Source organism: Oncorhynchus gorbuscha, linkage group LG13 (assembly GCF_021184085.1).
Source record: "Oncorhynchus gorbuscha isolate QuinsamMale2020 ecotype Even-year linkage group LG13, OgorEven_v1.0, whole genome shotgun sequence".
Lineage (NCBI taxonomy): Eukaryota > Metazoa > Chordata > Actinopteri > Salmoniformes > Salmonidae > Oncorhynchus > Oncorhynchus gorbuscha.
The window spans coordinates 86,388,266-86,400,447 of record NC_060185.1 but is presented as its reverse complement, the minus strand read 5'-3'; the positions used below and the strand labels follow the sequence as shown (position 1 = coordinate 86,400,447).

Sequence of the window (12,182 nt, the reverse complement as noted above, 5' to 3'; positions counted from 1 at the left end):
ATTAATTGGGGCATGGACCCTACAAGGTGTCGAAAGCGGTCCACAGGGATGCTGGCCCATGTTGAGTCCAATACTTCCCAAAGTTATGTCAAGTTGTCTGGATGGTGTTTTTAATGTTCTGTGTATTGGCTATTCGGCATAGCTGGACTTGGGAAGGAGCTCACCGGAACTAAGTAACGGCACTTCAAATGTTCTACTGCTTGAGTTCCTGCACCTCTTATAGAATATTAGCTCAAAATTAATGCAGAGTTCCTGCACCTAAATATAAACAGTACCAGAATACAAAATGAGTACCAGAACCTATTTCAGTCCAAATCACTAGTAGGCTTACTATACACCAACAACTTTGCCTTCTTAGCATCAAATAAATAGGCTATGCAGAGCCGTGGTCTGGTCCGGTTGGGTCCACCCGGATATATAAGCTGTAGTTCCATAGACCCAGGACATGTGACAATCAAACAGGACCAGACTTGGACCTGAGTTACAAGTTTACATTTTGGACCTGAATCCGAAAGGGTCTCGGGTATCTGGTTTGGGTGGACCCGTGTAGACTTCTCCATTGAAGTACTCCATCCATCACCTCTCGCTAATATTCACATGGGATTACAGTCAGTACGGCAGCTTAACAAGTAACCTAATTGCAGAATGGGTTTATGCTAACCACATAGAATACTGTAATTTACTGTACACTTTAGTGAGGGTCAATCTTTCTACTTTCCTCTTGGTGTTATTAGATTATTAGATTTGAGATGATTAGATTATTTTATTAGTCACATGTACACGGTCGCAGATGTAATTGCAGGGTACAGTGAAATTCCTAAGCTCCAGTGCAGGTCAAAAAGTGAAAAGTAAATGAAACAATAATAAAATTGATAATATATACATATTTACAACTGCAACAACTTCCGGACTTGTTTCAGTGCTGTTGTGCCGTTACTTGTTTAAAAAAACTTTTAATACATTTACCAACTTCTTAGTTTTTTCCCCTCGCTCAACTTTTTAACCCTGGACGCTTTATCTGGACATGGTTCTACAGGACCTCCACCAGCCGAAGCTAAGTATAACATATCCCTATCCACCGGGTGTGGACCAAACCCTCTACAAGTGGCAGTAATAAAGCCTCAATATCAGCCTATATTGAATCTCCCATTCCTCTCAAACAAATGAAAAAATCTATTGCGCAGAAACTCACTGCCTTCCTGAAGACAAATAATGTAAACTAAATGCTTCAGTCTGGTTTTAGACCCCATCATAGCACTGAGACTGCACTCGTGAACGTGGTAAATTACCTTTTAATGGTGTCAGACCAAGGCTCTGCATCCGTCTTCGTGCTCTTAGACCTTCGAAACCCTATTTGGTTTACACGATCAAGTTATGGCCTGGTTTAGTTCTTCTCTGTCAGAAAGATATCAGTTTGTCTCTGTGAATGGTTTGATCTCTGACAAATCAATTGCACGTCTCAGCTTTCCTCATGGTTCCGTTTTAGGACCACTATTGTTTTCACTATATATTCTACCTCTTGGGGATGTCATTCGGAAAAACAATGTCAACTTTCACTGCTATGCGGATGACACACAGCTGTACATTTCAATGAAACATGGTGAAGCTCCAAAATTGCCTACCCTGGAAGTCTGTAAGGAAGGACATAAGGAAGTGGATGGTGGAAAATGTATTACTTTTAAACTCAGACAAAACAGAAAAGCTAGTTCTAGGTCCCAAGAAACAAAGAGACCTGCTTTTGGATCTGACTGATGGTATGGGGGTAGAAGCTATTGGCTAGTCTGACAGTTTTTGCCATGATGCTCCTATACTGCCTGTGTATTAGTGATGGAAGCGGGGAGAACAGGGCATGGCTTGGGTGGCTGAGGTAATTTATGATTTTCTTGGCTGTCCTGCGCCTGGAGGGCAGGCAGTGTGCATCCAATGGTGCCTTCAGCTGAGCATACCACCCTCTGTCGAGCCTTGCGGTCAGCGGTGGTGGAGTTGACGTACCAGGCCATGATGAAGCCCGACAGTATACTCTCGATGGTACTCCTGTAAAACACTGCAAGGGCCCTCGTGGACAGGGCAAATTTCTTCAGCCTCTTGAGGTTGAAAAGTCGCTGTCGTGCCTTCTTCACTATAGGGTCCATGTGGTTTGACCATTTCAGCTCTTTGGAGATGTGTACCCAGAGGATCCTGATATTTTTGATCATCTCCACGGTGGCCCCGTTGATGAGGAGGTGGGCTGGCCAAGCCTGGTTCCTCCTGAAGTCCACAATCAGCTCCTTTGTTTCTCTGACGTTCAGGAACAGGTTGTTTACCTGGCACTATGCCGTCAGAGTTCCTACCTCCTTTCTGTAGGCTGTCTTGTCATTGTTGGTAATCAGGCCTACTATTGTCCTGTCGTCAGCCATCTTGATGACGGAGTTGTAACTGCGTAAGGCCACGCAGTCGTGGGCATACAGGGAATACAGGAGGGGACTGAGGACGCACCCTTGTGGGGCCCTGTGTTGTGGATCAGTGTGGAGGAGGTAATGTTGCCTAATTTCACCATGGAGAAAGCTGATCAGGAAGTCCAGGACCCAGTTGCATAGGGAGGAGTTCAGTCCCTTGGCTTTGTGGTGAGCTTAGAGGACACTATGGTATTGAAGTCTGAACTGTAGTCAATGAACAACATTCATTCCTCACATATGCATTATTTTTGTCCAGGTAGGTGAGGGCAGCGTGCAGTGCAATTGCGATTGCTTCGTCTGTGGATCTATCGGGGCCGGTAGGCAATTTGGGGAGGGAGGAGGTGATGTGGTCTTTGACTCGGGTCTCTGAGCACTTCATGATGATGGGAGTGAGTGCTACAGGTCGGTAGTCATTCAGTTCAGTTACTTTTCTTTTGAAGTCCCTGTTTATGGCGTTCCAAATATCATGTTGACATGAAAGTAAATTATAGAATATTCCAGTTTATACCAATTTACTTTTAATACCAGTGAAATGCCAGGGCCAGTGAGGCCACAGCACGTCTTGACGTTCGTTCTGAGAGACTCGTGATATCGGTAAACCTAACGTGACGTCGCGTGTTTTCACTTGACAAGCACCACTATAAACCAATAATTGTCAGTCAATGTTTTACATCAGCCAATAGCGATCTCAGTATTTTGTTTAGAGGCGGGGTTTCTGAGAAACGGTGCGCAGTGGGTTAGGTTGTTAGCTAGAAAGTTAGCTAATGGCTGGGGGAAAGAGATCCTCCTCAACCCTCGCTTTGGGAGAGTTTCAGGATTTCCTGAAGTAAAAACAACCGACTATTCAACAAGAGATACCCCGTAAGGAAGTTAAGGTCAACAATAAGAACGCTAATATACGTATTGTCAATATAAGTATGCAGGATGCAGTAGCCGGGACGAGAATGCTGACGGACGGCTTCGAGGACGAGATTGACTCGGTGACTCCTCGCACCCCAGCGGTAGGGATGGGGGTCGGAGGAACACCAGGAGTCGGACTCCGGGGCATAGGGATTGGTGTGGGCGGAAAGAAAGTACGATTGTTCGGCGAGCCCGGTGGGCCTCCTACAGACAGACTGGATTTCAAACTGGCTGCTGCTGCAGTCCTTTCCTCTGGTCCCGGATCCAACAGCGACGAAGACGAGGTATCAGAGGTAACGTTTGCTAGATATGCTAGTTAGCCAGCTAACGTTCATCTCCTTGCCTGGACAGCTAGCTAGCTGTCCGCAGCCACCCCCTCCTAGGCTGACGAAATAACCTATAAAACAACTACGAATTTGCGCGAAACATGTCTCCAGCAAACTCAATTTCTCATGGGTTGTCAGACAAGGAGAATAGACACCGACATAATTGCACGATAATCGATGGAATGTTTTATTTATGCGGCGTAGGCTGTGACCACGGCCTAGTTCGGGTGGAAGTGATCATGCCATCGACAGCATTAGCTAGCTAACTTTAGCTAGCTAGTAAGTTAGCAATCGTCTCACAGCACAGACACACATTCTCGACTTCGCACACTGTACACATTGGTGGGAGAGCACGTATTCACCCACGGCCAGAACAAGTAAGTGCTGTCAATCTTGCCAATATTAAAACTAGCTACCACTTTATTGTAATGGTGCAATTACGTCACCTTTCTGAAGTATATACATTTTAAATCCGACTGTTACCTAGTGTTAACTGTCCTAACTAGTTCATCGGGCTGTCATAACAGAAATATCAGATATTTGTCTCAGCCTCGCGAGGCAGTGCCAACTCTATCACTGTCCTGCGTTGTTACAATTCATAGCAGTCCCTTTTCAGAGTTGTGGCCAACTTTCCATGTGTTGGCAGAATCACAGGACACCATATTTGAGGTTGAAACACGTCTGTTGAGCTGATATCGCGAGCTACAACATAGTCACACAAACCACGATCCCCTGTTCTGTCATCTTAATTAACGGGTTTAACTCTAAAATCATTCTTATGTGGACTGGTTCCCTTACACCGTTTGCTCTCACCACCAACTAATCAACATCCATTTCCAGGTCAGCATCCATTTCCAATCAACTTCCATTTCCATAACCTGCCCTACCATAACCTGCCCTACCATAACCTGCCCTACCCTGCCCTACCCTACTCTAACCTACATGACTCCAACCTGCCCTACCATAACCTGCCCTACCATAACCTGCCCTACCATAACCTGCCCTACCATAACCTGCCCTACCATAACCTGCCCTACCATAACCTCCCTACCATACCCTGCCCTACCCTACTCGAACCTACATGACTCCAACCTGCCCTACTCTAACCTACCATGCCCTACCCTACTCTAACCTACCCGACTCTAACCTAACCTACCCGACTCTAACCTAACCTACCCGACTCTAACCTAACCTACCCGACTCTAACCTAACCTGCCCGACTCCAACCTGCCCGACTCCAACCTGCCCGACTCCAACCTGCCCTACCATAACCTGCCCTACCATAACCTGCCCTACCATAACCTGCCCTACCATAACCTGCCCTACCCTACTCTAACCTACATGACTCCAACCTGCCCTACTCTAACCTGTCTGTGTATTTGTGGTGGCCAACCATGATACTATCAAGTTGGTTGTGCGACTGACACATCGCTACCTGTCTGGCTATTCTGTCCACTTCCTACATGGGCTACAAAGGCACCATGCCTGCCTTGTCATTCTAACTGTTGAGATGTAATTAGGCTTGCATGGTGTGATGTGACAGTATAGAATCCCATTCTAGGAACTGTCTAGGATCATGTTTTCCTGGAAACCCGACTTTGCAATGAATTCTACGTCGGGCAAAAATGAGTGTTTTGATCAAGAAAGCGTTCTCTCACGACGTCTACAACCCAGCATGTTGAATAAAATTACATTTTAAACACTACCGGTTGTTACTGCTGTTCCTTTTGACAGTAGGCATGTGAAACAATCTATCCACAGGAAAGTATAATTAAATCACCTTATCAAGGCTCTGGTAGTGAGTTGAGATTTCTATCACATGAAGCATGGGCAGAACCATGTCAATCCTGCATGAGCTCTGCAAGAATGCCTGCTTTTTCATATTGTGCCCGTGCTTCAAGTGATTCATCTGAATGCACTACCAGCTCTTTGAAAAGTTGATGTTATCATACTTTCCCGTGGATACAATGCATCTCATTCCTACCTGCGAAAGGACCAACCACACAGACAACTGTTAAAATAAAATTGTATTCAATATTCTGGCTTGTAGAGGTGGTGAGAGAAAATGTTCCTGTCTCAACCGCTCATCTCTGCTTGACATAGAATTCAATGCAATCGGGTTTCCAGGAAAGGGTCATGTGTGATACATGTTGGAACTGTCAGCCCAGACAATAACCTGACAGTGGCTCAGGGCTAGGGGGGCCCAAACCCAGATAATACTGGAAAACTAATCCACTAATAAGTTTCCCATATATTTCAACTAAGGATTTTATTTGTTAATGAGGCGTTGACATTTTCTTCTGTCATCTTAAAAGTCTGTCTGTCGTAACATGTGCACCTACAGAGAGCACTTTCACATGTCGTGGTGTTGATGGAAGCTGTGGAGCATGTTAACATGTTGCAGACACTACCTGACCATCAGTAAACCGTGAGAGTTACGTCTGGAATGGATGTTATGTTTAATTTGGAGCCCCCTATCCAGGGATAGGAGACGAGCGGGCAGATATTGCTCTCATCTCTGTAAGGAATATGTTGAGGCTGAATGTACGGTGTATGTCTGATACCGTTCATGTTTTGTGGCCTTAAAGGATTTTTACATGTATTTTTACATTTACATTTGTAATTTAGCAAGTCGCTCTTATCCAGAGTGACTTACAGAAGCAATTAGGGTTAAGTGCCTTGCACAAGGGCACATTGACAGATTTTTACCGAGTTGGCTCGGGGATTCGAATGAGCGCCCTTTCGGTTACAATACTCTTAACCACTAGACTACCTGGCACCCCTCCATGAGGATCTGGCTGAAAGGGAGGTCTTGTTGTGAAACGTTAGCCTAGTGGAGAGCTCACTCCTGTGGGCTACAGCTGAACTCTGAGCTGAAGGATTAAGCAGATGCCTTTCCAGGCCTTTCCAGCTCTCCAGATGCCACACAGTGGTGGGAACTGTAGTTCATTGATGGGCCAGACTGATGACCAATGTTGTTTGTTGGTCCTCTTGGAACTACATCCCCCAAAGGTAATTTGGTTCTGCATTCCAAGTGTATCGCTACATTCCTTCACACAGACTGTTACCGAGTCTGTGGACTCCCAGTAGCTGAGTGAGTAGAGTCAACTCTTTTTTTTTTTCTTTTTTTTTTTGAATGCTGTTTGACAGTTACAGGTGGCACATTGTTTTCATTACATATATTAGTATCCTGTACTACTAGGAATGTGAACATTTTGTAACAATTATTTAAATGTTTTAGTGAATTTGAATAAACAGTTTACCTATTGTCTGAAGTTTTACCCCAATTCATGCTCTTTGAATATGGCTAGTGTTGAATTCACAGTATGTATTCCCTCATTTTATCTGCACTTCCTCATAAGCACTTGCATCACTTTCCTCAGAAATCTTTGCCAAGCAATGTTAGTAAACAGTGCGCTAGTTTGGAACTGGGACAGGTTAGTCGGAATGTTGTTGGGTACACAGACAGACACAAGTCCCTCTCTCTGGCCCTGACCGTGGGCAGCTCCAGTCCCAGTATGGAGCTGCGCGAGGGGGCCCATGCTGTATGTACTGAATTTGCTGCATGCTGTTTTCCTCGTCAATGCTGGTGTGTTGTTGTGTTAAAGGGTCAGCTATGGGGCCTCCCAAGTGGTGCAGCGCTCTAAGACACTGCATCGCAGTGCTAGCTGTGTCACTACAGATCCTGATTCGATCCCAGGCTGTGTCGCGACCAGAAGACCCATGAGGCGGCACACAATTGGCCCAGCGTCGTCTGTGTTATGGGAGGGTTTGGCTGGCCGGCATGTCCTTGTCCCATCGCGCTCTAGCGACTCCTGTGGCGGGCCGGGCGCGAGCACGCTGACATTGTCACCGGGTGTACGATGTTTACACTGACACATTGGTGCGGCTGGCTTCCGGGTTAAGCTAAATGGGACGGGCTAGTAACCGAAAGGTTGCTGGATCAAATCCCTGAGCTGACAAGGTAAAAATCTGTTCTGCCCCTGAACAAGGCAGTTAACCCAGTGTTCCCTGGTAGGCCGTCATTGTAAAGGAGAATTTGTTCTTAAAATTGACTTGCCCAATTAAATAAACAATCATACTAAATGGCTCCTGCTGTTTGGTGACATTGTATGTGCTCGCAATTCATCAACATTATGAGGCCTTTATATTAAAACCTTCACCTAATTGCAATGGGTCTCAGATTGGCTTCCAGTTCTTGGAGGGCATGAGGGTGTCTTGGACCGTAGTTTAGCAAGGCGGTCTGTAGCCTGATTGAGCTGCGCTTGCAAAGTACAGCATCCTTTCCCATTATCCATTAGTTTCGGGCTCATAGTAAACCATTTTTAAAGAAAGCATCATCCAGTTACCTCCTTCTCTCCCGCGACACTGCTGGGGCTTTACGTTCAGAAAAGTAAGCCTGGAATGTGTCTTTCTTCTGCAAAGTTTGTTGCTGCTGTGTTTCCTTCTCTATAAATACAAATTAAATTAGCCTTATTAAATAACATCAAAATAAGCCTAATCAGACACGTAAAGTCGTGGATGGAAGCCCAGTCAGACACGTAAAGTCGTGGATGGAAGCCCAGTCAGACACGTAAAGTCGTGGATGGAAGCCCAGTCAGACACGTAAAGTCGTGGATGGAAGCCCAGTCAGACACGTAAAGTCGTGGATGGAAGCCCAGTCAGACACGTAAAGTCGTGGATGGAAGCCCAGTCAGACACGTAAAGTCGTGGATGGAAGCCCAGTCAGACATGTAGCCTACATTTAATACATGCTTAAACCGGTGTGTTAATAAATCCAGAATTTGTCATATGAACTTCACAAAACATTAATTATGATGGCCTTTTCAATTATTCTAACCGGGCTAGATCATGGAACTACATTTTAAAACACTTTTTTTATAGGCAGTATGGCTGACCCAAATTAGTTGTTTGTTTGGTCGATAGGCTGTTGGTTGATCAATATTTCTTTACAGCGTTGAATCTTATTGGGTATGACGCTAAAGCGTGGCACATCTGTATTTGGGGAGTTTCTCCCATTTTTCAAGCTCTGTCAGGTTGGATGAGTGTTGCTGCACAGCTATTTTCAGGTCTCTCCAGAGATGTTAGATCGGGTTCAAATCTAGGGTTTCTGGCTGGGCCACTCATGGACATTCAGAGACTTGTCCCAAAGCCACTCATGCGTTGTCTTGTCTTGGCTGTGTGCTTAGGGTCGTTGTCCTATTAGACTGTGACAGGTTCACCTTCCGAGGTCCTGAGTAGGTTTTCATCAAGGATCTCTCTATTCTTTGCTTCGTTCATCTTTCCCTCGATTCTGACAAGTCTCCCAGTTCCTGCTGCTGAAAAACATCGCCACAGCATAATGCTAACACCACCTTGCATTCACCATAGGGATGGTACCAAGTTTCCTCCAGATGTGACTGACGCTTGGCATTCAGGACAAAGACTTCAATCTTGGTTTGATCGGTATGAGAGTCTTTAGGTGCCTTTTTACAAACTCCAAGCGGGCTGTCATGTGCCTTTTAGTGAGGAGTGGCTTAATCCATTTTAGAATAAGGCTATATAACGTAACACAATGTGGAAAAGGGGAAGGGGTCTGAATACTTTCCAGATGCACTATATATGTGCCCATTTGGGGACCTGATAGTATTTCTGATTTAGCTTCACATTCCACTGAGCTGTGTATCCTCTCACAGTAATGTTTCTTCACCTCGAACAGCAAGCAAATGTCTGTTTTTACATCCACTGAGAATGACAATAGTTCGTTCCTCAATGTATTTGAAAAATCTTTCCAGCTCTTTCCCTTTCGATAACCAGTCAGCGTGAAAGGGAAAAAATGTCATTCTCTGATCCAGTGGAAACGTCATAAAATAGGCCTACCTGATTACTTCTTATCCCTTGTGCATATAGCCTACAGCTGTGTCTGTCCTGAGCTCGCTGGCAGCCAGGAAACTGAAGGCCCAGAATATTTTATACAATGTTGCAAGTTAGCCTGCAGGAGCTTCTGGCTGGACCCCACTTGATACAATGTTTCAAGTTCGTGGCAGACAGGCCACGATACCGGTGTATTGATCATGCTGTTTAATCAACTTCTTGATATGCCACACTTGTCAGCTGGATGGATTATCTCAGCAAAGGAGAAATGCTCACTAACATGGATGTAAACACATTTGTGCACAAAATTTGAGACATTTCTGCAATCTTTAACTTCAGCTCATGAAACATGGGACCAACACTTTACATGTTGCGTTCATGGTTTTTGTTCAGTATAATTTCATTCTAAACTGACAATTATAATTAGTTGATTATTGGAGCCAGGTATGTTTGCTGGGACTGGGACAAAAGTGTGCCACTAATCGGGCCCCTGAGGACATTAGTTGTCCATCCCTGATCTAAAGCGGGTCACAGCACAGTGTGTGCATACCTTTTTTAAGAATCTTTATTTGTTTCTTTTTCCTCAAATAAGGCTCAATGGTTTATGTATCTTTAGCCTGGGCTTGGCGGAATCTTCCTCAATCCCCAGACCGTGTCATTAATGAGGCCTCTGGGCCAATGAGAATGTGTCAGGCTGCATTACTGCCCTAGAGGCAGAGGCTACGGGTGGAGGGAGGGAATCAGACCTTAAGAGACACCTGGGTGTGTACAGAGTGCCTAATGTCTAGGTCAACAAGTGGAAAAACCAACGCAGCCCTGAGACCTACATATTGGACAGGGACTCCTTGAGAAATGACAGAGGGAGGTTTTGTTTTCACTGTCCCTGCCTTCTAGCTGTCCCATGGTCAGGTCACACGTTCAGGGGAAACATGAACGTGACCTATACACACGTTCAGGGAAAACTTGAGCCTTCAGCATGCTTCAGTTCGGTTGGCGAGTATGCTCCGAACGAGGGCTCGCATACTCCCTTAAAAAATGAGAAAGCAGCAATAGTACTGTTTGTCCATTTTGAGATGTCAAAGCGACTCATACATTTCCTCAAAATCGTCTGAATTAATCTATGATAGCTAAAATCTTTCATTAATTGACTTTTTTGCCGTGGTTTAATTGCACAGTTTTACATCTAACTAAGATGTTTGGTTCAGTGTTTCTCAAGTGAAAAAATGTACATAAATGATTAGTCTTTCGTTGAATGACAAACACTTAATTGAAGAATCCCTACTGTTGACCAATCACCGGCGAAGGGACATACACTTCGACTACCGACTTGGGCCAACAACAAAAAACCTTTCCGAAGACAAAATGAACAATTTCACAATGTGCTGCTAATATGTTGTGGAACTGTTCCGGATGGGAAGCCTTAACTCTCATACAGACACTACTTTGGACCAAAATGGTGAGCCATGTAACTGAACCTCCCCTTTTTATAAACAATACAACATCTCTTGACATAATTCTCTAGTAAATATTAGAAATATGGAACCACACCCCTCATTTGATTGGTCAATTGTCCAGAGTAGATGACAGATCCTTTCTACCCCGCAACACGCCACGGCCAATACGTTTCAGCTGCAGTTGGTTATTTGAGCCACATGTTTTTACTCACTCATGAAGAGGTGGTGTGTTGGAGAAAAACATCCAGTCATGTAAATAAGAATGGAGATGTGCAGGACACCAGTCAACCTGAAGAACTGTGCTTGTTTATATTACATGACTCCAGTCATAGTTGTTGATGGACAGAGTTGAATAATACCTATGCATACAGATTTTCAAGCAATGTAATATTACACATTTTGGGGGTCGGCTGCAGATCAAGATGCAACATCAAGTGGGATTTCCCCTTCTGCTGTTATGTGCTTTTATATGTTATGCGTTGCTTACACTTGTCTCTCTCCCTCTTCTTACCCCAGGTGGAGTCATTTATCTTGGACCAGGAGGACTTGGAGAACCCCATCATGAAGACTGCCTCGGAGCTGCTTTTGTCCAGCGCCACAGACGGAGTGGACCTCCGCACTGTCGACCCAGAGACACAGGCCCGCCTCGAGGCCCTGCTAGAAGCTGCAGGTACGCGCTCTAAACCCTCACCTCTAACCCCTCACCTCTAACCCCTCACCTAGACACGGCCCTGCCTCGAGGCCCTGCTAGAGACTGCAGGTACGAGACTGAATCCATCACTGGGCCCTAAACCCTGGCCGCTGTCGTTCAGAACCCAGCTGTGCCTGATCCCACGGTTCAGCCCTTTCCCTAACCTTCCTCTATTTAATTTAACTCAATTCAAACTCATCTCACCCTTCGGCCTAGTACCCCCATCCAAACCAATTCCATCCAACGCTACTTGACCTGAAAGGACCTCACCAGCAACCCCATTCTACCCTACCAGACCCCAACCCTCCCCATCTAGTACCTCCCACAAACTTGCCACCTTGTCTTGTTGTCTGTTGCAGTTCTGCTTGATTTGTTGAAGTGAACATGTTGTTGTCTGCATCGAACTCAACATAGCTTTCACCCATCATCTGACCATCACTGATTACTTCAGGGGAAGGAAGGAGGCATTTCAAACAGGGGAACGTCATTGTGATGGGAAGCCAGGAAGATGTGTGTGTGTGTG

At 45.2% G+C, this 12,182-nt stretch overlaps 1 protein-coding gene across 1 annotated transcript in view; it reads left to right on the top strand.

The window, feature by feature from the left end:
* Window positions 1-3,172: 3,172 nt before the first annotated feature.
* Window positions 3,173-12,182, top strand: part of LOC123993638 (ankyrin repeat and KH domain-containing protein 1-like) — a 76,530-nt gene continuing 67,520 nt past the window's right edge. The window contains 2 exon segments of the mRNA XM_046295996.1: window positions 3,173-3,628; window positions 11,485-11,638. Of these exon segments, the coding sequence (XP_046151952.1) occupies window positions 3,353-3,628; window positions 11,485-11,638 (430 nt within the window). The 5' untranslated portion in view covers window positions 3,173-3,352.